Source organism: Xenopus tropicalis, chromosome 4, assembly GCF_000004195.4.
Source record: "Xenopus tropicalis strain Nigerian chromosome 4, UCB_Xtro_10.0, whole genome shotgun sequence".
Classification (NCBI taxonomy): Eukaryota; Metazoa; Chordata; class Amphibia; order Anura; family Pipidae; genus Xenopus; species Xenopus tropicalis.
The window spans coordinates 59,135,590-59,161,550 of NC_030680.2; the positions used below are offsets into that span (position 1 = coordinate 59,135,590).

At 40.1% G+C, this 25,961-nt stretch overlaps 2 protein-coding genes across 2 annotated transcripts in view; both read right to left on the reverse strand.

The window, feature by feature from the left end:
* Positions 1-3,647, reverse strand: part of LOC100486268 (sulfotransferase 2B1) — a 77,154-nt gene extending 73,507 nt beyond the window's left edge. The window contains exon 1 of the mRNA XM_004913583.4: positions 3,553-3,647. The gene's annotated coding sequence lies outside the window, so the exon portion shown is untranslated. The remainder of the gene's footprint in view (positions 1-3,552) is intronic.
* The window catches only part of chmp1a (charged multivesicular body protein 1A), a gene marked incomplete in the record, with an annotated part of 44,877 nt that extends 19,911 nt beyond the window's left edge, over positions 1-24,966 (reverse strand). The window contains 7 exon segments of the mRNA NM_001142136.1: positions 14,011-14,794; positions 16,313-16,500; positions 18,296-18,424; positions 19,700-19,846; positions 21,771-21,848; positions 23,267-23,286; positions 24,863-24,966. Coding sequence (NP_001135608.1) covers positions 14,773-14,794; positions 16,313-16,500; positions 18,296-18,424; positions 19,700-19,846; positions 21,771-21,848; positions 23,267-23,286; positions 24,863-24,869 — 591 coding nt within the window.
* Positions 24,967-25,961: the final 995 nt, after the last annotated feature.

Below are 25,961 nucleotides of genomic sequence, written 5' to 3' on the forward strand. Positions count from 1 at the left end.
TAAGGGCTAAGATTGGATATTAGGCCTCTATGCACACTGTCAGCTTACAGGAGGCTTTATTTGGTAGTAAATATGCGGCGGTGCGATTTCAGTGAAATCGCGGACGTTTCCTCTTAAAGAAGAAGGAAAGGCTAAGTCACTTGGGGGTGCCAAAATGTTAGGCACCCCCTAGTGACTTAGATCGCTTACCTTTTACCCCGGGCTGGTGCCCCTGTACGGAGAGAACAGCACCGGGGTAGCAGTGAGCACTTCCTCCTTCCTTTTCGCTTGCGCGCGCATGCGCAGTAGAGTTAAAGGCCGAACTTAAACAAGAAAGTCGGCTTTTCACTCTACTGCGCATGCGCCGGCCAACGGATTTCGCCGGCAGAAGAAAATGGAAGGAGTAATCGCTTCCTACAGGTACCCTGGGCTGATGCTTTTTTCTCCTAACAGGGGCACCAGCCCAGGGTACAAGGTAAGCGATCTAAGTTACTTGGGGGTGCCTAACATTTTGGCACCCCCAAGTGACTTAGCCTTTCCTTCCCCTTTAAGGCAACTTCCACGATTTCACTGAAATCGCGCCGCCGCGTATCCATCCCACCGGCGATTTAAATTTTGCCGGTGGGATGGCATTTCGGGGAGATTAGTCACCCGCGAACAGGGAGATTAGTCGCCCGCGACCGTGTGCCAGAGCCCTAATAGTTCCTGAAAATGGTACATCCCTGAAACATGTGACAGTATGAGGGTTAATTACTGTGTGTATAGTAGATAAAAGGGAAATGTGGTCCAATTAAGATACCAGAACCATTTAGTTTTATGCCTTTACTATCCAAGATATCCTATCAATTGATACTGCTTTGAGATTGTTGTGTTCCTCACTAGAGGATATTTATCTGTGTCAGTCTCCAACAAATGAGTCAGCCTTCTGTAGTTATTAATGATAAATGTACTGGTTGTACTGGGTTTTACCCTTCAGTAAAAGCTAGTAAACAGAACTAAGCAAAAGGCCACAAGCACTGTTTATTTATGTTTATAAAATTTCCCACTGTGGTAGTAATTTTTACATCTGATCTCAGTACACATACACTGCGCCCACAGTTATGATTTCATTCTTTTTGTCAAGGTTCCTCAATATATTAATAAGTGTGAGTAATTATGAAGGCATATTTATTGCATACTCCCTTTATGGTTGTATCACTGTTTGTTTGTTTGTTTGTCTGATTCTAAATACAGTGTTCTCTCTCATTTTTCTTGTTTATCTGATATATTTCAATAGTCAATACCCTTTCACTTATCTTGTATAGCCTTAAGGTGGCCATACACGTGGCGATCTGACGATGTTTCGTGCGACCATCGGTCGCACGAAACATCGTCAGATGTGCCACACACCATTCAGGGCTGAATCGGCAGGTAAGGAGGTAGAAACAATAGGATTTCTACCTCCTTCTGCCGATTCAGCTCTGAAGGGAGATTTTGATCAGGCGCCTTCTATGGCGCCCGATCAAAATTTTCCAACTGGTCCGATCGGCGAGTCGCCCGATATCAGCAGGTTCCTGCGATATCGGTCGACTCGCCGACATACCATACATGCACCGAATATCGTACGAAACGAGGTTTCGTACGATATTATCGGTGCGTGTATGGCCACCTTAAATCCTTTCTTGTGTTCTTATTTAGGAAAGTTCCCCCACCTATTCTGGGTTTGAAATAAAGGTTGCCCATTGGGGTATTACTGGCACTTTTTTTTTATGTTGGGGGGGTCAAGAATATCACCTCCCCATATGACCCCTGTCCTTATTGCTATAGTACTACACCCAATCCATTATGAGTGACATAACAGTGTTTTATCTTTCTGATATTTTTTTATATCAACCTTATGATTCTGATCAACTTCTTGCCTCTTATATTGTCAATTTTGTGTTCACTGAAGAATGTTTAGGGTATCTTACTTAGTGTGGTCTGTAGTAAGTACAATAGTAACATGCTTCTGATATATTATTAGGGTAATTCTTCAGGATTATGTAAATAATTTGGTGTATAGCTGGTGTATCCAAAATATCATTATTTTGCATATCATTCAGTTGCTAATTGCCTATGGAATGTTTGGGCTGCTAAGCATGCTGTCTGGATTTCTACACAGCATTTCAAGCCTTGTCAGGCCATGTCAGTGTCTATTCCCTGATGTTAAGGCTGATGCCACACCAGGCGTAGGGCTGATTTTTTCGGCAAGCGGAAAAACGATTGCCAAAAATTCAGCCCTACGCCTGCTACTTGTGCCTGCACCCGAATGAATGGGATACGCTCGGGTGCAGGCACATGTAGCCGATATACGCATGAAAACGCGAGACTTTGCATTCTCTTGCGTTTTCATGCGTATATCGGCTACATGTGCCTGCACCCGAGCGTATCCCATTCATTCGGGTGCAGGCACAAGTAGCAGGCGTAGGGCTGAATTTTTGGCAATCGTTTTTCCGCTTGCCGAAAAAATCAGCCCTACGCCTGGTGTGGCATCAGCCTAAACCAAACTCTTGTACAATCATATGACATTATCCCACAGGAGACATGGAGAACTGTTAGCCAATGCCTGTCATGCATTTAATAACTGCCCATAATTCAAGAAATACTGACAGCTTCTGACTTACTTCTACAATGCAGTTTAGAACAAATTGAAAGCAGTTAGGCCTAAAAAGTTTTTACGTGAATGTGGGTAACCCAATTATGATAGTACTGCCTGTATTGTTGTTTGTTCTCTAATACCCATTATTCAGAAAGCTCCAAATTACGGGAAAGCCTTCTCCCATAGACTCCATTATAATCAAATAATTCAAATTTTAAAAAATGATTTAATTTTACTTTATAATTATAAAACAGTACCTTGTACTTAAAACAGTCTTATTGGGTTTTATTAATGTTTAAATTATGTTTTAGGTATGGGGATCCAAAATACAGAAAGATCCCTTAAGCTGGCCACACAGGTGGCGATTTTCGATCTTTCATGCGACCATATTAAGAAAAAAAAGTCACTTCATTGATCTCTTGCACTGAATGCTAAAAAAAGATAAAAACTTAATTAAAAAAGTAGCTTTTGGCAGAGAGCCCGGAAAGTTAACAAGCCACACCTGCACTTAGATACAATTGTGACTAATAAGCTAAACAGGTCTCTAGGGGAAAGTAAGACTTGCAGCTTAAAGGGCAATTTCACCCGCATTAGCAAAACTGTAATAACACATAGAACAACCCCAAAACCCCCAGAAATGTGTTCAAACCTTAAATAAACTGCCAAATTTAGCAAAATGGGAGTGGTATTTAGGTGGTGTGGTTGCAAAAATGGGCATGGTCAAAAAAATCGCCTTGCTACGCGTAGCATTTCTCCTACTTTCCATTTTTTAAATGTTGGGGGGTATGCTCTAGTCACATCATCATTGCTGATTCCATTAAGCATTTGACATAACTGCATATCAGTTCATCAGTATATCATGCATATCAGTCAATGTCCTTCTCAAACCAGTATATTAAATTACACAGTCTATTAACATTTTTCCATCTCATAGAAACAATATTCCATGTACTCACTTCTGTAGCAGGTCTGTGCATATCTGTGCACATGTCTAGTTGGGCTGATTGGTAAAGGCCTGAGCCTAATTCAGACACAGTCATGTGCTGCCACGCTGAGGCTGCTGATGGGCAGTACAACCTGCCCTCATTGTTTCTAAAAACTGAAGGTTATGAAGGGGAAACTATCATGAAATGAATAATCACTAAAAAGAATCACAGCATCAGATAACAAGGTATATAAATCTCTGTCTGAGATATATTTAGAATTTTATACTGATATTAAAAGATTTGATTTCATAAGTTGATTTTTATCATTGACAGGTTTCTTCCATTCTGATTGGCTGTGGTGCTGTCAGTTCTCCCCTTTTTCAGAACCTGCTTTTGCCTCTGAGACATAGAAATCACTCCCTGAATAACTGCCCCTCTTTTTGGGAAGCCAGAAATGGTTGTTCAGTGGTTTAAAAGACCTCTGTAAAATTGCTTCATAATAGATATCATGGGTAACATTTGACACATATTTTCCAGGGGTTATAACAACACAACAGTGGGGGTAATAATGCTGGGGCAGCTGAGCGGCCCTGTGACACAGCATGCACAGCTGTGAGTGCAAAAGGACTTGTGGGACATTGTTTAAGTTTGAAAACCAATACCAATATCAGCTCCACAATTCGGTTCTTGCTATGTCTATGGACCCTGCTCTATCATGAGGCCTTTGAAGGTATTTCCCCAGTCTCACCTTATGGTAGGGAGTTGAACTGAAAGGTATGATCTTAAGACCAAATTGGTGATTCAGTAGGCATGGCTACTAGGATTTAACGCCCTGCTTTTGAAGTGTTATACACACAGCGCTTCCACCAAGGGCAATAATCTGTGCAGGTCGACTCTTGGGGCAAGGGCAGACAAAGCGTTAATAGGCTTCTCTCAGCCCTGATCTTTTCTGCCTGGCTGAGAGACGCAAATCTGCTTTCGTGCACTGCTATGTGTGCGTGAATTAAAAGTTATGGCAACAGCCAGAGTGTGCGAACACAGAGCGGAACAGATCGGCAGTCGGCCTGGAAAACACAGAAGTAAACATTTTCCAGGCAGTCTGCAGTCTGAAGTGACCTTGCTGGTATATCTGGGATTAATGCGATCATTCTATCTATCTATTTTCTGCAATGATCTTACTGAAGTATAAGTGGTTAATGCAATGCTAATTTCAGCAACGATCTTATTGACATGTTAGGGGTTAATGCAATTCTCTCAATCCATTTTTACAGGTCTAAAACCATTTTTGCACTGATCCTACTGGCGTGTTTGGGTTACACTTTTTTTAGCCGCAACATTTGTCTAAGGCTCCATTTCTTGTTGCATGGTTATGATTGTTAGAAAACAAAAGGATTAGCTCCCTCCCTCTAAACACCATAGACCCCCTAATCCTATTTCTCAACCCCCATTCTCCTGCTCCAGTGTCTCTACCCCATCTTAGCAGCTTTTCACTATACCCCTCTCCCCTACACCCTCTTCCACTAGTCTCTACCCCACCCCCCTCATTACTCACTGACATTACTGATCTCCCTCCTGTTAAGGAAGAACATGGAGTTAGGCTGCTAGGATCCTGCCAAGATCCTCTTCTCTAGTTTTAACAAAGCCATGCTGGCCATCAGAGCAGAGATCAGATCCTCCATTTGCCTTATTAGTAGACAATAGGGCATATTATCATCATAATGATAGAGAGGAATCTTGTACATAAGTACATTATTTACATAAGTGACACAAAACCTAGTGACCCTAATAATGGAAGAAGAATATAGAAATTCTATAGATAATAACAGATTTTCACCTGAGTGTTGAACCAATGATGAGCATTTAATAGAAGAAGCACTAGATTCCGAGTGCCCTATAGGTCTGGAAACATTTGATGATGTTTCCTACATTGAGCCTTGTAAGCACAAGTTTTGCTTCTTGTGCATTGAAACCTGGATACAGGTAGATGGCTCCTGCCCTATGTGCAGGCAGCATATTAGAAATGTTGTAATGTGTGAGCCAGACGGTAGCAATGGTGATGTTCCCTTGGCTTATGAAATGACAAATGATGAAGGCCCCGTGCCTGCTGTAGAAGAGAATCCTGCAGAAGGGGAGATTTTGAACAGTGTTCAAGAGGCCCCCTTGCCTGAGGTTGGAGATGGACCTGCTTTAAATTTGGCACTTCTTGAAGAAGGACTTGCGAGGAATTCTACATCTGAGACCAATGAGAATCGTAGGTGGAGGTTTAAATGCAAATCCACATTGATCTTTGGAGCTTGCTCTGTAATAACACTTATTGCAGTGGCAGTTGGTTTTTATTTTATGCCTGTTTTCTGAACTGGATTGTACTAAACTAGAGAAAAGGATCTTGGCAGACTCCCTAGCAGCCTAACACCAAGTCCTTCCTTGACAGGAGGGAGATCAGTAATATCAGTGAGGAATGAGGAGGACAGGCTGGAGACTAGTGGAAGAGGGTGAAGGGGAGGGGATGGGGTCGTAAAAAGCTGCTAGGATGGAGTAGAGACACTGGAGCAGGAGAACAAGAGGAATGGAGGTCGAGAAGGAGCATTAGGGGTGCAGACTGCTGTGGCAATTGGTTTTTCTGTTATGCCTCTTTTATGAACTGTATATTAATTGCAAATAAAAGCTTTTTTTTAAGGGTCGCTAGCTTTTTTATGTAAAAAATTTACTTATGTACAAGTACACATTGCCAGAAATCTAAAATGGGTACCCATGTCTTTCTACTCCAAAGTACTAAGTTTAGTACTAGTCCTAAGTTTGCCAATTTTTATGACATTTCCAAAAATCACTTCAAAACATCCAATATGCAGCATCTTATTTTCTACAGGTCATTAGGTAGCTATATAAAACCCCAGAGGTCTACTGAACAGTTTGATTCCCACTGTACATAGGTTTATCAAAGCACATGGCACTTAGAGACCCCCAAATATACCTTGTGCACACTAATTTCATGGCTTATCTTTACCTAATCCATAAACACAAGGCAGTTTTATGAGGGGTAGTGCAAAGTTGCAGAAAGTTGCAGAAATGTAGGGTGACCCCTGAAAACCATATATTTTTGGAAAGTACACATTCTGACAAATCCAACATGGGTAAAGAGTCCTTTCTACACCAAAGTACCAATCTGCAAAGCTTTCCTAAATTTAGTGGTTTCTATGACATTTCAGAAAATCGCCTAAAAATGTTGTAATTTGCCGCATTTATCGCACACAATTTCCTGCATACAAAGGCAAATCATCCCAAATAGGAACACCAGAGGCCTACTGAACAGTTTGATGCCCTATATGCATAGATATACCAAACTATGTGGCATACAAGGGAACCCAAATGAAAATAGTGCATATGCATTTTCACATATGACGCTCCGGCTCGTGCAATTTTTGCACCTGGTATGTGTATTATGTGCCTTAAGACCCCCTAACAGTACCGAGACCCTAGAAAACCATATATTTTCTGAAAAATACACATTCTGAAAAAACAAAAATGGGTAAATACATCTTTTTACTGCAAACTACCAAACTACAAAGCTATGCTAAACAGAACAGTTTTTATGACATTTCTGGAAATATTCACAAAGCTTGCATTTTACCTCATTATTTACCCCACATTTTGTAACATATTTTTATAACATTTCTGAAAATCGTCACAAAGCTTGCATGTTGCCCCATTAAGTACCCCACATTTCGTAACGTACCAACATAAAACACACTAAATTTAAATGCCAGGGGACTGCTGAACAGTTTGATGCCCAATATGCATAGATTTACCAAACTATGTGGTGTACAGAGGAAGTCAAATTGAAATACAGCAGACTAAAGGGCCCATTTATTATTCGCTTCCGAATACAAAAAAATATTATTTTTTCTAAGTTTTCATACTGTGCATATTTTTTGCGACTATTTGCGCAACTTTTTCGTATTTTCCAAAAAAAAAAAACCATGACAATTTGGGCAACAATATCGTATTTGTCACGCCGAGTACGAAAGTTTCGGATTCATTCAAGCTTCAGTATTGTGACTTTCCTTTGGCCAGGTTGGAGCTGCAGAGTGCCATTGAGCCCTATGGGAGACTTTCCTTGGGCCGGGTTGGAGCTGCAGAGTGTCATTGAGCCCTATGGGAGGCTTTCCTTGGGCCGGGTTGGAGCTGCAGAGTGCCATTGAGCCCTATGGGAGGCTTTCCTTGGGCCGGGTTGGAGCTGCAGAGTGCCATTGAGCCCTATGGGAGACTTTCCTTGGGCCGGGTTGGAGCTGCAGAGTGCCATTGAGCCCTATGGGAGACTTTCCTTGGGCCGGGTTGGAGCTGCAGAGTGCCATTGAGCCCTATGGGAGACTTTCCTTGGGCCGGGTTGGAGCTGCAGAGTGCCATTGAGCCCTATGGGAGACTTTCCTTGGGCCGGGTTGGAGCTGCAGAGTGCCATTGAGCCCTATGGGAGACTTTCCTTTAGCCAGGTTGGAGCTGCAGAGTGCCATTGAGTCCTATGGGAGGCTTCCAAAAACATGCACAGAAAGGTTTTCCCACCGTTTACGATTGTTCGGATACAAAAATTTTGTGACTTTCGGATCGCCAATACAATATTATTGTGACTGTTACGATTTTTTCGTAAGCATTTTCGTGACATTTACGATCAGCAGAAATTATCGTATCTAATCCGAATTTTACCCATTTCAGGATTCGAACTCGTACTTTGATGAATCAGCCCCAAAAGTCCATGTGCAAAGGCAAGTAACAAAGAACAATGTGAAATGCAATAAAATTGCTAAAATCCCCCCAAAAAATCACTAAAATCAAAGTTTTTTTCCCCTAGTGATTTCTGCAGTCAGAATCACAGTTTGAGTATTTTGGCTTGGGCAAATAAGTTTTACAGACAAAGTCAAGCGAACAACAACATACCGTATATACTCGAGTATAAGCAGAGTTTTTCAGCACCAAAAATGTGCTGAAAAACTAACCCTCGGCTTATACTCAAGTGTATGGATTGCATAGAGCTTGCTGTGCGCACAACCCCCCCCCCCCACCCCCCCGTGGCACACACGCTCAAACATATGCGTGTCAGTCCACGGGGGTGCGTGCAGCCAGCTTGTTCGGTAACTTTTTACCATTTATTTATATAATTTACAATTCCCCTATAAATTCTCACTATAAATATAGACTGGTTATACAGATCCTGATGGGGGGACAATAGGCTTCAACCAGTTATTAGTTATGCAGACCCCTTTTCTGACAAATGGATTCAGCTCTTGGCTGAATACTTCATATTAATATACGAAGCTAAGTTGAGGCTACAGAAGACCAGTAAGACTGGGACTGCATCTGTTTTCTATTAGCAACTGAAAGGTCAAAGTTTTCAACTTGTTTCCAAATAAAGTTCAATTGCTCATAGTAAATAAAATACCAAAAATACTAACCCAGCCCTTTTGCTTCACTGGTGTACAGTCTTCCATCAGTGTCACAGCACCTGATGTGACATATGGGACAAGGGGTTTTCCAGATAAGGGGTCTTTTTCATAATTTGGATACCTTAAGTCTGCTAAAAAAAATATTTAAACCCTAAATAAACCCAATAGGATAGTTTTGCCACTACTATGGATTTATGCAGCTTAGTTACCATCAAATACAAGTTACTGTTTTATTGTAACAGAGAAAAAGGAAATCATTTTTTAAAATTAGAATTATTTGCCTTAAATAGACTCCATAGAAGATATCCTTCCTCTACTTTCAGCTTGTTCGGTATGGCAACTTCCATTTATTTTGATCAGTTTGAGTATAGAGTTATATATGGCTCCTGTAAAAGCCAAACAAACTGTATTATTTAGTTAGTGGCTGGAACTTTGTCATTAGGCATTAGTTTACCTGCATTAGGTTACCTGTGTTGCACAATGGGCCATATTTACCATTTTTTTCCTCCCTTGGCCAATATTTCATAGTGCACCTTCACAGTGCAGATATGATGATCCATTGCTAGTCAGCCAGCCTTCTGTGATAGTTTAACTCTTTAAAGAGAGGGATCAGGCTACCCCCATAAGATCAGCCTCCACACCCAGGTTCAGGCTTATGTATCTTGTCTTTCCCAGTGCTGTAACTCTTCAAGGCAGGAGGGTCAAAGGGTCCTCCATCCACCTTTCCCTAATCACCTTTCCATAATCTGCATCTGTCAGCATGATATATTTATGAAGAGTTCACAGGGGGTCATGCGGAGTGTCCTTTATTAATTATTTGATTATTGAAACTTAGCAGTAGCTGCTGCATTTCCCACCCTAGGCTTATACTCGAGTCAATAAGTTTTTCCAGTTTTCTTAGGTAAAATTAGGTACCTCGGCTTATATTCGGATCGGCTTATACTCGAGTATATAAGGTAATTGAAAACACCAAAATAATACACAAAAGGTATTGCGCAGTGCGGTTAGTGAATACGCTATCAACAATGGCAATGAAACATTTTTTTCAGGCAATAAAAAAAAAAAATCCACAAAATTGCATGTGTGTAAGTGTGTGTGTACACTTGGCAAAATGCGTGTTGTGTGTGTTGTGTGTGTGCAAGTAAGTGTGAGTGCTGTAAGTGCTGTGAATGTGTGAATGCGGGCGCGCAGGAGGGGAGAGTGCAGGAAGGGAGGGGGGAGAGCAGGAAAAGTCAGGCACGTACAATCTATGTGTCTGGCTTTTCCCATGGGGCCCCTGTGCAATCACGCCCCAGGGGCCACTAGTTACCCCCCTGTGCTCGTTGTCTAGGGGGGTTCTTTACCTTGCGCTCGTTCTTTGCACTCAGATTAAGCGGTGAGTGCACGATAAAGAAAACGTAGCTCCTTCGAGCTTGGCGCCTAACGTCTTTTTATGCCAGAACGTAGGAGCTACGTGGTTGACAGGGAAAGGGTTAAATGCTGTGATAAATTTGGTTTTAAAGGTTTATTTATCTTCTAACTAAAACAGAGATTTGGCCTGAATACTCAAAAAGGGGGGCTGTGAGAACACTCTAAAGCTAAGTAAAAATTGTACAGAGTACAGATCAATACACATTCCCTGGTTCCTTGTTTCACTAGTAATTTTGTATCTACGCAACTGCTTGTATTTTAAAAAGTTTTTTATTACAAAGTTAGGAATTTCAAGCCTCCATGCCACGTTAAGGTAAATCCCATATGGTGGTTCTAACTACTCACCTCCTGTCATATATTTTATTGTGGCTTGATCCTCCCCTGCCATAAGCTTTTTTAAGGAGAGAGACTACCAAGACCAAAGCATTGCTTTCCCTGGCTTTTCAAGTAGAGAGACTGCCCACAATAACACCCATTTTTAAAAGGCATAAGACCACACCGATACCAATTTTTAAAGGCATAAGACCACCATTAAAGGGATGGGTAAGGAGGTGCTACACCACATGGAAGTTTGGCCATGCTTCCTGAAAATAACTTTGCTAAAGTACAAAAGTGCAGGGATAGGGGGGTTAAGGGAGCACTCCAAGAGTCGACCTGCACAGATTATTGCCCTCGGTGGAAGCGCTGTGTGCATGGGTTTAAAGGTATGCAGATGAGAACTTTATAACACTTCAAAAGGCAGGCGTTGAATCCTAGTAGCCATGCCTACTGAATCACTAATTTGGTCTTAAGATCATACCTTTCAGTTCAACTAGGTCTAGTGTGGTAAATGCAATACCGTGTCCTCAGCGCTCCGTAATTATGTTCAATCCAATGAAATAAATAAATTAATAAGTGAATCAAGCGATGAAAAAATGTGATAAAAAAACTGTGTGATCTTGCTGCTCCTCAAGTCACCCCTTTGACTGGGTCCCAAACGTATGTAGAGAATTATGGCAGGAGCGCATGTGAAAAATAAGAACAAATAATAGTGTAATACTGTAAAGATCCTTTATTTGTCTTTACAGTATTACACTATTATTTGTTCTTTGTTCTTATTTTTCACATGCGCTCCTGCCATAATTCTCTACATACTTTCAGTTCAACTCCCTACTATAAGGTAAGACTGGGGGAGTACAGTCAAAGGCCTCATGACAGAGCAGGGTCCCTAGACATGGCAAGAACCAAAATGTGGAGCTGATATTGGTTTTCAAACTTAAACATTGTCTTACAAGTCCCTTTGCACTCACAGCTGTGCATGCTGTGTCACAGGGCCACTCAGCTGCCTCAGCATTATTACCCCTGTAACTGTTGTGTTGTTAGAAAATGCTGGAAAGTGGAAGTGTATTAAAGGAGAAAGAAAGGCTACTAAAGAGTTAATCCCTATCTAGAGGCAAACCTTCAGTCCTGTCGTTGGTGCCCTGAAGTCTCCCCATATTACTCCTGTTTTGAAGATCAGGAGCATCATAGAAAAAAAAGCGCTGAGTTCTGTAAAGGAAATACCCATCATGCCATGCTCCTGCACTAAGACCAAGACCAGTGTACATGCGCACTTTCCAAGACCATACGCATGCGCATTATACAATATTTGTAAGCACGCTTTCAAATACTAGAGCAGGAGCGCTCACCTACAAGGTTCACGCATGGCCCTCCCACTACTGAATGCATGCCAAATAAACGTATATATAAATGTATATTTAAGGATGAATAATTATTCATGATTCTAAGGGCCACATTTACTAATCCACGAACGCTCCTTGGGCCAGGTTGGAGCTGCAGAGTGCCATTGATTCCTATGGGAGACTTTCCTTGGGCCGGGTTGGAGCTGCAGAGTGCCATTGAGCCCTATGGGAGGCTTTCCTTGGGCCGGGTTGGAGCTGCAGAGTGCCATTGAGCCCTATGGGAGGCTTTCCTTGGGCTGGGTTGGAGCTGCAGAGTGCCATTGAGCCCTATGGGAGGCTTTCCTTGGGCCGGGTTGGAGCTGCAGAGTGCCATTGAGCCCTATGGGAGACTTTCCTTGGGCCGGGTTGGAGCTGCAGAGTGCCATTGAGCCCTATGGGAGGCTTTCCTTGGGCCAGGTTGGAGCTGCAGAGTGCCATTGGCCCTATGGGAGGCTTTCCTTGGGCCAGGTTGGAGCTGCAGAGTGCCATTGGCCCTATGGGAGGCTTTCCTTGGGCCGGGTTGGAGCTGCAGAGTGCCATTGAGCCCTATGGGAGGCTTTCCTTGGGCCAGGTTGGAGCTGCAGAGTGCCATTGAGCCCTATGGGAGACTTTCCTTGGGCCAGGTTGGAGCTGCAGAGTGCCATTGAGCCCTATGGGAGACTTTCCTTGGGCCGGGTTGGAGCTGCAGAGTGCCATTGAGCCCTATGGGAGGCTTTCCTTGGGCCAGGTTGGAGCTGCAGAGTGCCATTGAGCCCTATGGGAGACTTTCCTTGGGCCAGGTTGGAGCTGCAGAGTGCCATTGAGCCCTATGGGAGACTTTCCTTGGGCCGGGTTGGAGCTGCAGAGTGCCATTGAGCCCTATGGAAGACTTTCCTTGGGCCGGGTTGGAGCTGCAGAGTGCCATTGAGCCCTATGGGAGGCTTTCCTTGGGCCGGGTTGGAGCTGCAGAGTGCCATTGAGCCCTATGGGAGGCTTTCCTTGGGCCAGGTTGGAGCTGCAGAGTGCCATTGATTCCTATGGGAGGCTTCCAAAATCATGCACAGAGGGATCAAAGTCGGAAAGGCTTTCCCGCTGTTTACAATCGTTCGGTACATACATTTTGGATCGCCAATACGATATTATCGTGATACGATTTTTTTCGTGATATTTGCGATCTTCAGAAATTATTGTATCCAATCCGAATTATTCCCATTTGGGATTCGAACTCGTGATTTGATGAATGTAGCCCTAATAGTACATTTTAACAGTAAGATTTGACTGCAATAAAATGTATAATAATAATTTTTTACAGTCATTGCAAAAGACAGCACATTTGAAAGGTCCAATCTTTATTAAGCAATAAACAGAATATATTTTGAAATGTAAATAAAACATTTTATTCTTTACAGATAAGTTACCCAAATAAGACAAAGCAAAGGCTATAAAAAGGCAAATTGAAAGAGACATATTCATGGTACATGAGGATTTCCGTTGCAGAGAGATTATTACAGGGTGCCAACTGAAGATCTTCTAACAAAAAACATTCCTGTAGGTATATAGGAACTGTACAGCTGACAGCTCCGTTTTTAACAGTAAAAAAAGCTGAATATATCAGGTCACACTTGGCACTGCCCTCTGGCACTTTTTAGGTTAAGAGGCACAGTGATATTTTTATTACCCTTGGTGTGGAAAACATAACAGCACAGATGATTCCTGGCAAAAGTGCCAGCAATAAACAGCATTGCTCTATTTACAGCAACTAAATGCCCAAATAAAATCTTAGTGTTCAGGAAGGGACACTTATTAATGCTACACAAGTTGGGTTGCCAATCAAGCAGTTTCACATACTGTAGCATACGGATGCAGGCAATATCTAATGGATAAATGTTTTGTTGTTATACTTCCTAATTTTTGCTCAGAGAACAGAGATCAGCTGTATAACTGTATGCGCCTTATATTCAATGTTTTCTGCTTTGGAATTTGGCTGGGACACAAAAACAGGCTTTGCAGAATAAAGGGTGCCATTCAATAGCGGGGGGGGGGGGGTGCAATAAAACTCTCTTCCCAAGCGGATAGGAAAACATTAAATACAAAATACTAGAGGCAAGCAACAAAGAAAAACAAACAAACGGAAAAAAAACCCAATAAAATCAGGTGCTTTAAAAGAGTAGTCAGACAAAGCGGATTTTTGGAGAACGTGGAGGACATTGGTTCTTATAGCATTTATTAAGGAAGAACACAAGTATTATTCACAGAAAATCTACAGAACTAGAAAAAGCATTTCATCTGCGGTCTCTACACTTTTCTGACAAACAGTTGTGACTATTTCATAGGATTGGCCTAATGTTCTACATCAATGATTTGAATGATCAAGGCCTTTTCTCACCCTTTGTCAAGTAGTTAAAACCTTACTGAGAGTGCATGAAATAGCTCTGCTTTGATGCCAGCAAGTGCAATGAAACTTTAAAAATGAATTCATTGTTAGGAAGGATGACTTGGCCACACACATAAAATGTTAATCCCCGCACTTGTGTCCATTAGGACTATATCAATTACAGAATAGGTCACCCTTAAACTTAATGGAGAAACTGGACAGCAGCAGCAAAAGCTGGGTTCCCGGCATCCTTATCCTCTTATTATGTCTGGCAAAGGCCTCAGCGTGATAAGGTGACCCCAGTGTACCCAAAACAACTGACTTTCAGACAGGAAAAAGATTCCATGAGACTTCAGTTCCTTAGAGCAGCCAACCTGAAAGAGCAGATCAGAATTCATGAAACAACATAAAGTTTTGGCAAAGCAACATATTTTATACTAAATGACAAATGACTGCAACACAATTTATATTGCCCCCTTTATGTAAAGACATGTGGCCGGCAAACCTCCAGATAGCATTGAGTGACTTCACCCAAACTATAGCCATGGTGCCATGAAATACAACTCATATCAGCATCTGGAGGGCAGATGGCTGCCAATCATTCTACTACCAAATAAATGTAGTCTTTTATGTCTTATTTTATAATACATTAATAAACAGTCCCAAATAATACTTTTATGCCTCTGATGTGACCATCCTTTATTATAAACGTTACTAATACTTAATATTGCAGATCATGTATTTACACAGATCCACCATTTATCACTAAAATCGGTGAACCATATGCCTTTTTAATAACACCCTTTAAAAAGGAAATGGCATTTTGATCCATGGATAACTGTTATTTGTATTATTTATTTACAGCAATAATGCTACACCAATTGTCAAAAATTTCTACATCTGTAAAATGTAATACATTTCTTCATGTTAAAGGAATACTGTCATGGTAAAATAGGGTTTTTAATGTTAATGGAATTTCTCCATTATATCTATGATATTTATATCGGGAGAAGATCCGCTATCTTAACGTGTATGGCCACCATAAGGGACCGATATCGGCAGCTATAATCGGCCCATGTATGGCCACCGTAAGGGACCGATATCGGCAGCTATAATCAGCCCATGTATGGCCACCATAAGAGACCGATATCGGCAGCTATAATCAGCCCATGTATGGCCACCGTAAGGGACCGATATCGGCAGCTATAATCGGCCCGTGTATGGCCACCTTTAGAGAAACAATAGGTTATCTGAAAGCAGTTCTAATGTGTAGCGCTGGCTCTTTCTGAAAGCTCATACTCAGACACTATGCCACAACTAGAAAAAAAAATACATTTGTTGGTTTAAGAACAAAATATTAAATGGAGAGTGAATTGCTATGAAAACAGTGTAATTTAAAAATAAAAAGCACACCATAAAAAACATGACAGAATTCTTTTAAGAAAGTCACAATGTGTATGTGCATGCTTGCAATGTAAGGGATATGTTCGGAAACATACACAGAAGGCAAATGAAGATGTGTTAGAAAAGAGAAGAATTGTAAGTATAGTAAGGATAGTTTATGTGCATTATGTTTAATGGTCCAATTATGGTACCACTTCAACATACACATCTTAGTTACTACTCCTGTTCCTTTTATGTGCACTTATTTATTCTCAAAATTTGCAGTGCAACATTATTTTTATCTGTGGTAATTTCTTTACACTGCAAATTGCTGTACAAAAGTGAAATTTTCTTTCAACCATGTCATAATGACTTTCTAGCAACACATTTAGTTCGATCATTTTGCTCACATTATAAAGGGCTGGAAAATACGTACAGGTAAATGATATCCCAACATGAATCACTGAAAGATGGACAATCAAGCAGATACTAAGACACTGAATCCCTACCTGCGGGACAACTGGTCCTCCGGGGTGCGGGTAGAGCTTTCACCCACTGATGAAGCTCCTTGGGGCAGCTGATTCAGCTGATCCATCACCTCCAGCCCATTCTCCTCTGCAATCTGTACAATGAGGTTGTCTACCTGTTCTTGAGGGGTGGTCAGTGTCATTGCTGAACTCATGGAGTCCTCCATTACCTAGAACAGAGACATACCCAGGATGTGAGGAAGCATCATGTAAAACTAGCAGACCCTATGCCTTTGTGCTAAAATACAAAAGGTGTGGATCTGCTCTACTATAAAATTGGAAATGAAACCCCTAGTTCATGATATTAATGTTAATTAATATTATCTTTGCTAATAATTTTGTTATAAGATGGGGATTTAGAACTGTCCTGGGTGCAGGTAACTTGCTCCTTTCCTCTGACAGTACAACACAAAAATGAACAGAGTAACCATATGCATTTTAAAGAGATACTGACACTAAAAAACTACTCTTTAAAATATTAACATACATTAAAAGTTACCTATAGGTCATGTTGATCATTTTTCGCAGATAGGGCTGCTTTTGAAAGTAATTGTTACTTGAAGTTCCTAAACATGTCATTTATAGCTTCTAGTGCTAAAGGACTGCAGCACAATCGTGCACATACTTTCATTGTGAAATTATAAATAACATGCAAAAGACAGTGTTACTAGGGATGTAAAAAAAAGGTTCAATTTCTGGTGTCAGTATCTCTTTACAAATATATACTTTCATTGTCAGTGGGTTTACGTTCCCTTTGGCATGAGATGCAATTTATTTCTACTTTGTACATGTATAAATAAAGCATATTTGTTATTGGATCTAATGTATTCTGCCATATTCCTTCTACTGTCTAAAAGCCTAACCTGGTCTACTGTGTTGAATACAGGCTAAAACTAGCCATGTAGACAGATTCTTCACTTTGCCTAATTTAGCTACACAGGTCCCACAAGGCCAATGATCAGTTTAGGACCCCATCAGTGGGCTGAAGTTCCCAATGGATATCTTGCTAAGCCCCAGCCAGATATAGGTCGGGCAGGCCTTCATCTTTTAGCCAAAATGTGGTCAAATAAGCTGTTAACTCAGTCTGGAGTGGCCGAGTCAGCAGGAAATGCTGGTCCACGTATAGCTAGCTTTAGATAATAAGCATACATGAACTGCCCCCCAAAAGCACCACCAAAAACTTTTCAAATAAATCATACTTTCTCAAAACCTTAACATAAATATGTGTTGCTGGAGTTAATGCTTAACACATGTTATAAATGGCACCGTAGAAACAACTTTCCAATTGATCTTCTCTTTTATGTTTTAGAATAATTACACTTCATTCTACCTCTTCCTAGTTTGTAGCTGAAACTCTGTCCGTCTGTCAGGGTCAATACTGACCCCATACTGAACAATATGTTTTGTTAGCCATGAGTTTTAGTTCTAACCTTTTCTATTTTATTTCAGCCCTGAGGGCTAGAGAACAAAAACGGAGTAATTCAAAAACCACAAAGAATAAAACGAGACTAACTGCAAACTGTTCTAGAATACTGTATCAGTACCAAATTAATGTTAATTAAGTTTGATTATCCCTTTCATATATTTCTAGGAAGATTTTATTATCCATATACAAATTTGCCTTACATACAATAAAAAAAAATAAAAAATTATTATCTACACAGAGGATTTTGTTGCATTATATTTGCATTTATATTTATGAGCAGAAGCTTTTGTACATATTGCCATGGCTGACATAAATAAAAAGTAATATTCATAACTACTGTAATAGTACAGTCTAGTTATTACTACGTATGGCTGTTTCTAGAATGTTTTCTAGCTTACCTCTGTTGCAGACAGCAATATGGCAGCTCCCACTCAAGTACAAATGGCAAATTGACAGTTTAATGAAAAAAACAGTAAGATAAAATTTACAGGAAATATAAATCTAAGAATTACACTAATCCTTCGCCTTCCTCTACTTACCGATGTGTGCACATCCAGGTTCTGAACCTGCTGATCAAATTTATCCATGACAGCGGACACTTTCTGCAAGTCCATAGAACTCAAAGCTTTGTCCAGTGCCTTGGTGACCTGAGCCATATTCTTTGTCACCTGTTATAAATGTGAAATTATTAGGGCATTAAAACATGTTCCGCACAGAATGTTGGAGATAACACGCTACTAGACCAACCTGCCCAAACAGTATTATCATAAAATAGGAGTTAAGAACAAAGAAAAAAAAAGTTTTTGTAAAGTAAAATTTTAGCATAGAAATGGAATTTGATATCACTTAACATACAGTCTTGTCTGTTCCAAAGTTTTGCCGTTTTATTTCCATATTAATCCTACTCCTGTTACTAGCATTCTTTATATTTAGTTATTGAATTTATTGGATTTATCACACTAGATCTTCCATCATGATCTCTGAACCCCCAACATTTTAACAAAACATAATTTTGGCCTTTTTTCTGAAAAGGGTCACATCACAAAACTTTATTAGGTCCCCACTGAAATATTGCCATCACACTACACATGATGTACATTCAAGTCACATTAACTCATAAAAACATGAAATATATAGAACGTTTACCTGTTTTAATTTACCTAACCCTGACTGCTTTTTGACTTTTCATTTTTTTTGTCCTGGATGGCTAGGCCCTTAGCTTGAAAATGGTGGCTTAAATAGAACCACACTGTAAGTCTGTAATAGTTCTGTACTGAAATGGACTATATTTATCGTTCTACGTTATGTTAAGCATAATAACACATAAATGATCATTTACTATAGCAGGTGCCTGGGAAACAGTGAAGCATGGTTGCTATGGATCTGATTCTTGTTCTTGATTGGATTTGACTTGTTGTCCTTAAAAATAACAGACTGTAGGTAATGGCACTAAAGCCTGAGAACTCTTTTCAACCCAGCCATATATAACAAATGTCCTATTATGAGTCAGCTTCTTGAAAATTCCATCACATTAATGAGCAATGCTTTGGGAAGTAATTTAAACCTACACATATTTTTTATTTAACTCTTACTAAACTATGCAAAAATTGCATAAAAAGTGCCAACAAACATTGTGCTTTTCAAGGGAAAAAAAAGCTAAAATATAAAATTATATTTCTAATACAACACCAAATAGTTGCTCTGGAAAGGGGTTTATTTATAACTATAACAAATACATTTCAATACCATATCAGAGCCTTATGGTACACGGACATAACCTTTTAAACAGAAAATTACAGGTTAGCACAGTTATGTATATTTTATACTGCATTGCATACCAAAAAAAAAAGAAAAGTGTCCATCCTCTCCTACAGCTTACTGTGGATTTACTTGAAGCTATGTTAAACTACATACATTATTTGCATGATTAAATATCCACATACCCCCTTCATGGTTACTGCAGTCTGGACCTTGGATGCAACTGCATCTACCCGTGAAGCCATTCGCAGCCAGTTCAGACCTTCATTCTTTTTCCTGATGGCATTTTCTGCATACACTCGGGCAACTTCAACATTTTTTTGCTGCAATGCCTAAGAGAATTTAGAAAAGAAACACTTAGTCCCAACCGAAATGCATAATAGTAAAAAGCATCTAACTCCAATCCAGTCAGCAGCTTATTGGCCTCATACAGGGCCCTTGGGAGGCCTGTTCTACCAATAGCTGAAAATTGGCTGGATAGCTATTAGGCAAAGATTATATTGTCCAATTTGGCCAAGAGTGGGTTGCCAAAAAAGGCAGAGGTCTGCTTGTTTGGTGACCTCCCCAAAGAAGCAATCTCACTATGTATTGCCAACTTAACTGACAATTGCATTTGTAACTTAATTATTTTTTACAGCTCATAGCAATAAATACCTGCTGTGCCAAACAAAAAATCTTGGAACAAATAATCCTCGGCCTCCATATTACTTTGTTCACAAGGCCCTTAACATTGATGCCAAGACCTATTTACCAATATTTGGCCTTGGTCATGTCAACGAAACTGTAGCACAACAACTGTTTGTTAACCAATTTTCTGACATTATGATTTTACTTACACAAGATAAATATGTTATTTGTAGTGGTTGACTAGGATGCTAATGTATTGCCTGCTTTGGTAGGTTTTTTTGCCCTGCATAACTTCACTCAGGTGGAAGATGTACTTGTCAGTACATATACTTGGAGCTACAGAAGGGAGCAGATCCACTTTTCTCATTCTGCCTAAAAAGTGGAGGCTGAGAGCAATGGCAATGTGTGCCCTTGCCCTAAGGGATGCTTTGACTATATATATTATATTGTGAGAGATGCAGTAAAGAAGATGACTGTTTGGTGTATTTGGTGGTATACAGGTAGTACCAGGAAAAACTCCTGGTTTTGCAGCAGCTAATGCTGTTTTTATGGTAGCGGCTTAGGAAAAGCTGGATAAATGAGAAAGGAGTAAATGATGGGAGAGTAGGAAAGACGTTCCATTCCATACTCTGTTTAGCGCTTTCAGTTGGCCAGCTGCAGGTAGCTGCCTGATTAGGCTGCAGGTGAGCAGCAAATAAAAGGGCTGTGGAAATACACAGTTGAGTTAGTTGGGGGTTGGTGTTGACTCAGAGAGAAGGGTTCACTCTCAGAGCAGGGCACAGGGAAGGAAGGCTGACTGACTGTGTGAGGAAGTCCCAGAGGGACTAGGGGTGCTGCCTGTAAATGAAAGGAGCAGAGGGAGCCTTGGCCAAGTGTATAAGTGCCAGAACAACAAGGCTAAGTGAGAAGCCAATGTGTGGCAGAAGCTGGTGAGCTGGTATCCCAGGAGGGGATAGACAGTAGGGGTGAGTGAGTAGTCCAAGTGTTCATGAGTGCGCATTTAAATAAGTTTGATGAACTGGGAAGATTATGTTGGGAAGAGTGTGCCCCAAATAAACCTATATTTTTTGATAGAAGAATTGGTGCCCCTGTCTCTATGCTATACATACTGTGTTAAAGCACATTTCAGATTCTTTATTCAGAGGCTATCACATAAAACAAACTGTGCATTCACCGAAACTTGACAAACCTCAAATTAACCATTGCATTAACAAGATATTCAGATAAAGTTTTACATGAAAAATCCTTAAATGGATACATTTTTTTTTGTAATTTCCTCATAATGGTTTTAATTAAAACATGTACCAGTAGAAAATCTGTATGTGTAAATGATAAAACAGAAGTTACTACTTAAATACACACACATTTGCAGATACAAAACATTTATAATTTACTGAATATCTATACTGCTACAGTGGTGATGGTGAACATGGGGCACAGCAATTACCCAATATGCTAGGGTACAGTTTACATCAATGTTCCAGCTTATCAGGTCTTTGTCTCACCAAGCCCAAAAGGCCTACACAGGTAAAAAACATTTTGTTAGGGAGGAGACAAAGGTGTTAGTTTTAAAGTGATATTAACATATTGAACATTCCCTTCATAGTCTGTACAAAGTAACACAGTCACCTTTTTCACTTTGGCTTGCTCTGTGTTGGAATCCTTTTCTGCCTTCTTCGCCAATTTCTCCAGCTGTTTTGATGTGAACTGGCAAGAGACAGGTTTATGATCATTACATTTATTAACAGGTACAGTAGCATTGAAATAAAAGTTGCTTTTTTGTAAAAGACAATGTGACAAACAGAAGAGTATTTAAAGGGTTTTAAGGAATCCTTGTTATACAGTTAGTACTGTCTTACTAATGCCATTTAATGTTTTACTGAAGCTGTAACAGTGCTGTGTTACTTTTTGGCACTATTATATCACATGGGGAAATTATTACCTGCTGCTTGTAGCTGGCTAGTAATAGTAATCATTTCTGTGCACATGGACTACTTACCCTACAGGGAATAATGAAACCAATTTTTAGAAAGCCACTGCCCGGTGTGATATAAGTCTTAGACCAAGGCATATGTAATTTAGCTACAGGAGAAAAACACTGCATACCACCTTGTGCCACCTGTTATTCACATGGAAGTTTCCATTCATGTGACTTCTCCACCAAACATTACATAGGTTAGCATATGCTAATTAGGATTCGGTTTGGTATTCAGTCGAATCACTTGGGGTGGATTTGGGTGTTCGGCCAAACCCAAAAAACTGGGTTTGGCGCATCCCTTATGTAAATACAACCATATGCACTCACAGAAAAGCTGCACTCTATCAAAAGAAACACAGGATTTCTTGTTTCCTTTTTTGGGAACATGTTCTTCCAGTATCTGATTTTCTTTCTCAGAAAGATCCTTCAATCCCTGGGCCAGAGTCTTCGCAGATCTCTCCTGCTCCCCCCTCCCACAAGAATGCTAAGACTCCCTCCCTTAGGAATGTGAGATTTGAGCTACCAATGGCTGGCTGCAAGCAGAAAGGTACTTAAAATGGCAGCTGCTGCCTTAAGCAAACGGAGAAAGCTTCTAGAGCTGTTTACTCAGGTATAGTAATGCTTTATGTAGAATAAATATATTGTTCTAGGTGGCACTAATGTGGTGAATCTGTTGGCAGTAAAATGCAAAAATTACTTTCCTTCTCCTTTAAGGCACACTATACCCTCAGATTTTGCTGTACGGTGTTATGACATTTATCTACACAGGCAATGAAAATACCAAGAAAGTTGTTCCTTCAAAGTAGAGGTCTGTTTATCTTTTTAGCTGACCATACTAGTGTTGTGTTAGAATTCCCTTGGGGTACCAGGGGTATTACAGCACAACGGAAGTGCTGAAGTAGGAGGGAGGTGATAAAGAAACTTATGGACAACTAGCAGGAGAGAAAACAGCCTAAGCAATACTAAATCTGAAAGAAGAGCCAGTAACCCCTTCAAAGAAGCAATAAAAATTAATATTCACCTCTTAATTTTCTATTGGATACAAAAAAATAAAATTATACAGTTTGAACGTCTTTTGCCTATTTGAAGACACTAAGCATATAAAGAGTTTCTTCTGAATAATCGCCAAATAAAATATCCTACTAACCTTCAACTGAAAAAGTGTATCTGGAAATGAAAGAAGAGAATATTAGTGCAAGAACATAAAGAAGACTTTGTGTATATTTTTAAAAAAGCAGATATAAATATATTTTTTATTATTAAAAGCATATTGGTCATTACTTTGCAACACAAATCTGTATACCTCAAATGACTGCGTGAGGATAATGTTCTCGCTGCCAGCGAGTTCTTCAATATTCCTTCTACTAATCACCAAAAACTATTTACAATTTGACCTTTTAATTTATCGGTCAGAACTTCATGTTATCACCTAGTTATCCAAGGACCTTTAAGATCTTTACTGTCCATCCCATGGTTTATGCTTGGACAATATGTTGAATCTTTTTTATTCCATTTTTAGGAAATCCCTTCTTTACTTTGGTATAGATAACTAATTTGATTGAGTTTTGTTTCTATACATACACATGAACAATACAAAATCCTAACCCTTCTGCTCTAATAAGTAATAAAAAAAACCCTGCTATTTAAATAAATATCATCAAAACCATAAATAATACATCATAAATATCAAAACACAGCAAGACAAGGTATAATGCTCCTGCTGTAAAAATAATTGATAAATGGCCCCTTCTGAATAAACTTTGCTCACCAGCCACCCTTAACTATAGGTAAATGGTGTCACATCTATAACAGAAGGGGTTGATAAGTGCCAGGAATTGTACACTGTACCCTAATAATAAAACAGTATCTTGTACTTGATCCATATTGGTGGCAAAACAATCCTATTGTGTTCATTTAACTGATTTCTAGCAGAATAAAGACATGGTGATCCAAGTTACAAAATGATTCCTTATCCTGATAACCCCAGGTCCAAAGCACTCTGGATAATGGATCCTATACCTGCATATTCATCATGTAAAAATGAAGGTGTAGTGAACATTTAAAAATACACAAAAAGCTCTTTTGACTATATGGGGGCACTAAGAAAGCTAAATAAAACAATGTCTGTAGTTCAGTTACTACATTGTATTGGTGATACAAAGAAAGACTGATCAGAAGGCATCACACAGGCACACCCCATTCTCCAAACAGTCACAAGATCAAGTGCAGACGTCACATTCCCTGGGACACTGACATCACCCAAAGCCTACCAACGATAGATCTGGTTGAATCAGATGGCAATACACCTGGAGCTTGGTTATTTTTATATTGCTTAGAAGGGGCACCTTTACACCTATGGTAAGGGGGGGGGGGTTGGTATTGGCACAAGTTAGCATTGGCTGGCCCATCTAAGATGAGCAAACCCAGACTATAATTTATAAAAATCAAAAACAGCTGAATAATCGTGTAATACATAATAGAATAAACAGGGAATAAACATACAGTTAAAGGTCACTGTCCCTTCGGGTTTACAAATCGCCAGCGACCATGGTAGCCCGAGATTTATTATACACTTTCCAGTCAGTAATCACCACTATGATTATTGTATGCAATACGATCGCCGTAGCAATAAACATGATACACGTTATACTCCAAAACCTTTCAGACTAGAGTATAAGGAAATAGCTTGCTTCATATATAGGCTAGAACGCGTATAGCTAAGCCGAGAGTATCAAAAACTCACCGTCCATTGCGCTTTCAGGGCTTCTAAAATTCAGCAAGAACCCAATCTCTAAAGTTACAAGATACTTCCGGGTTCTGTCACCTGCGTCCCCGCCCTCTTATCGCGAGTTTCGGTGACAGACAAGAGCAGAACCCAGATCAGATGACGTAATGTTGCTTGAAACTTCCGCACGGTTTAATGAAGCCCCAAAGACGCTTTGAAATCCGAATCTTTATTAACAGTCACAGTTTAGCCGCCGTGTGCTCAAGCGCGCTGGTAAATAGAATGCTTTTTCGTGATCATAACAGCATAATTGGGTTTGGGGTGCCCCACCCACAAAGTGTTGGCGTAAAGAAAGAGGATGATATTATAAGCAACATTCCATTGCACGTTATTAAATCTTGATTTCAGTCAAAAGACTGTATGGGCACTGCCATTGCTGTGCTTCATGTTAAACTGTATGTTCTACATTACAATATAATTTGTTCATTTATGATTGCACGTTAGTCTAAGGGGCACATTTACTAATCCACAAACGTCCGAAAAGCGCCCGAATGCGTTTTTTTCGTAATGATCGGTATTTTCAGATTTTTAGCGACTTTTTCGTAAATTGTCGCAACATTTTCATAGCGTTACGACTTGCGCGAATTGTCGCGACTTTTTCGTAGCCACCGCACCGAGTACGAAAGTTTCGGATTCATTCAAGCTTCAGTATCGTGACTTTCCTTGGGCCGGGTTGGAGCTGCAGAGTGCCATTGAGTCCTATGGGAGGCTTCCAAAATCATGCAAAGTCTGAAAGTTTTGCCCGCCGTTTACAAGCGCTCAATACAAAAAAGTCGCGATAAGATACGAGCAAATCGTAACGGCTACGAAAAAGTTGCGACAATTTGCGCAGGTTGTAACGGCTACGAAAAAATCGCAAAAAAATACAAAAAAGCCGCAAAATGTTAATTTCCAATCCGAATTTTTCCCATTCAGATTCGGATTCGTGGATTAGTAAATCAGCCCCGAAGTGTGAGACCAACCGACCAAGGAACTACTTGTCATAGGGCTGCTACCATTTTTCTCAAAACACTATATATATGTTATCTTTTTACCCTAATTCTAACTTTGGCATCAT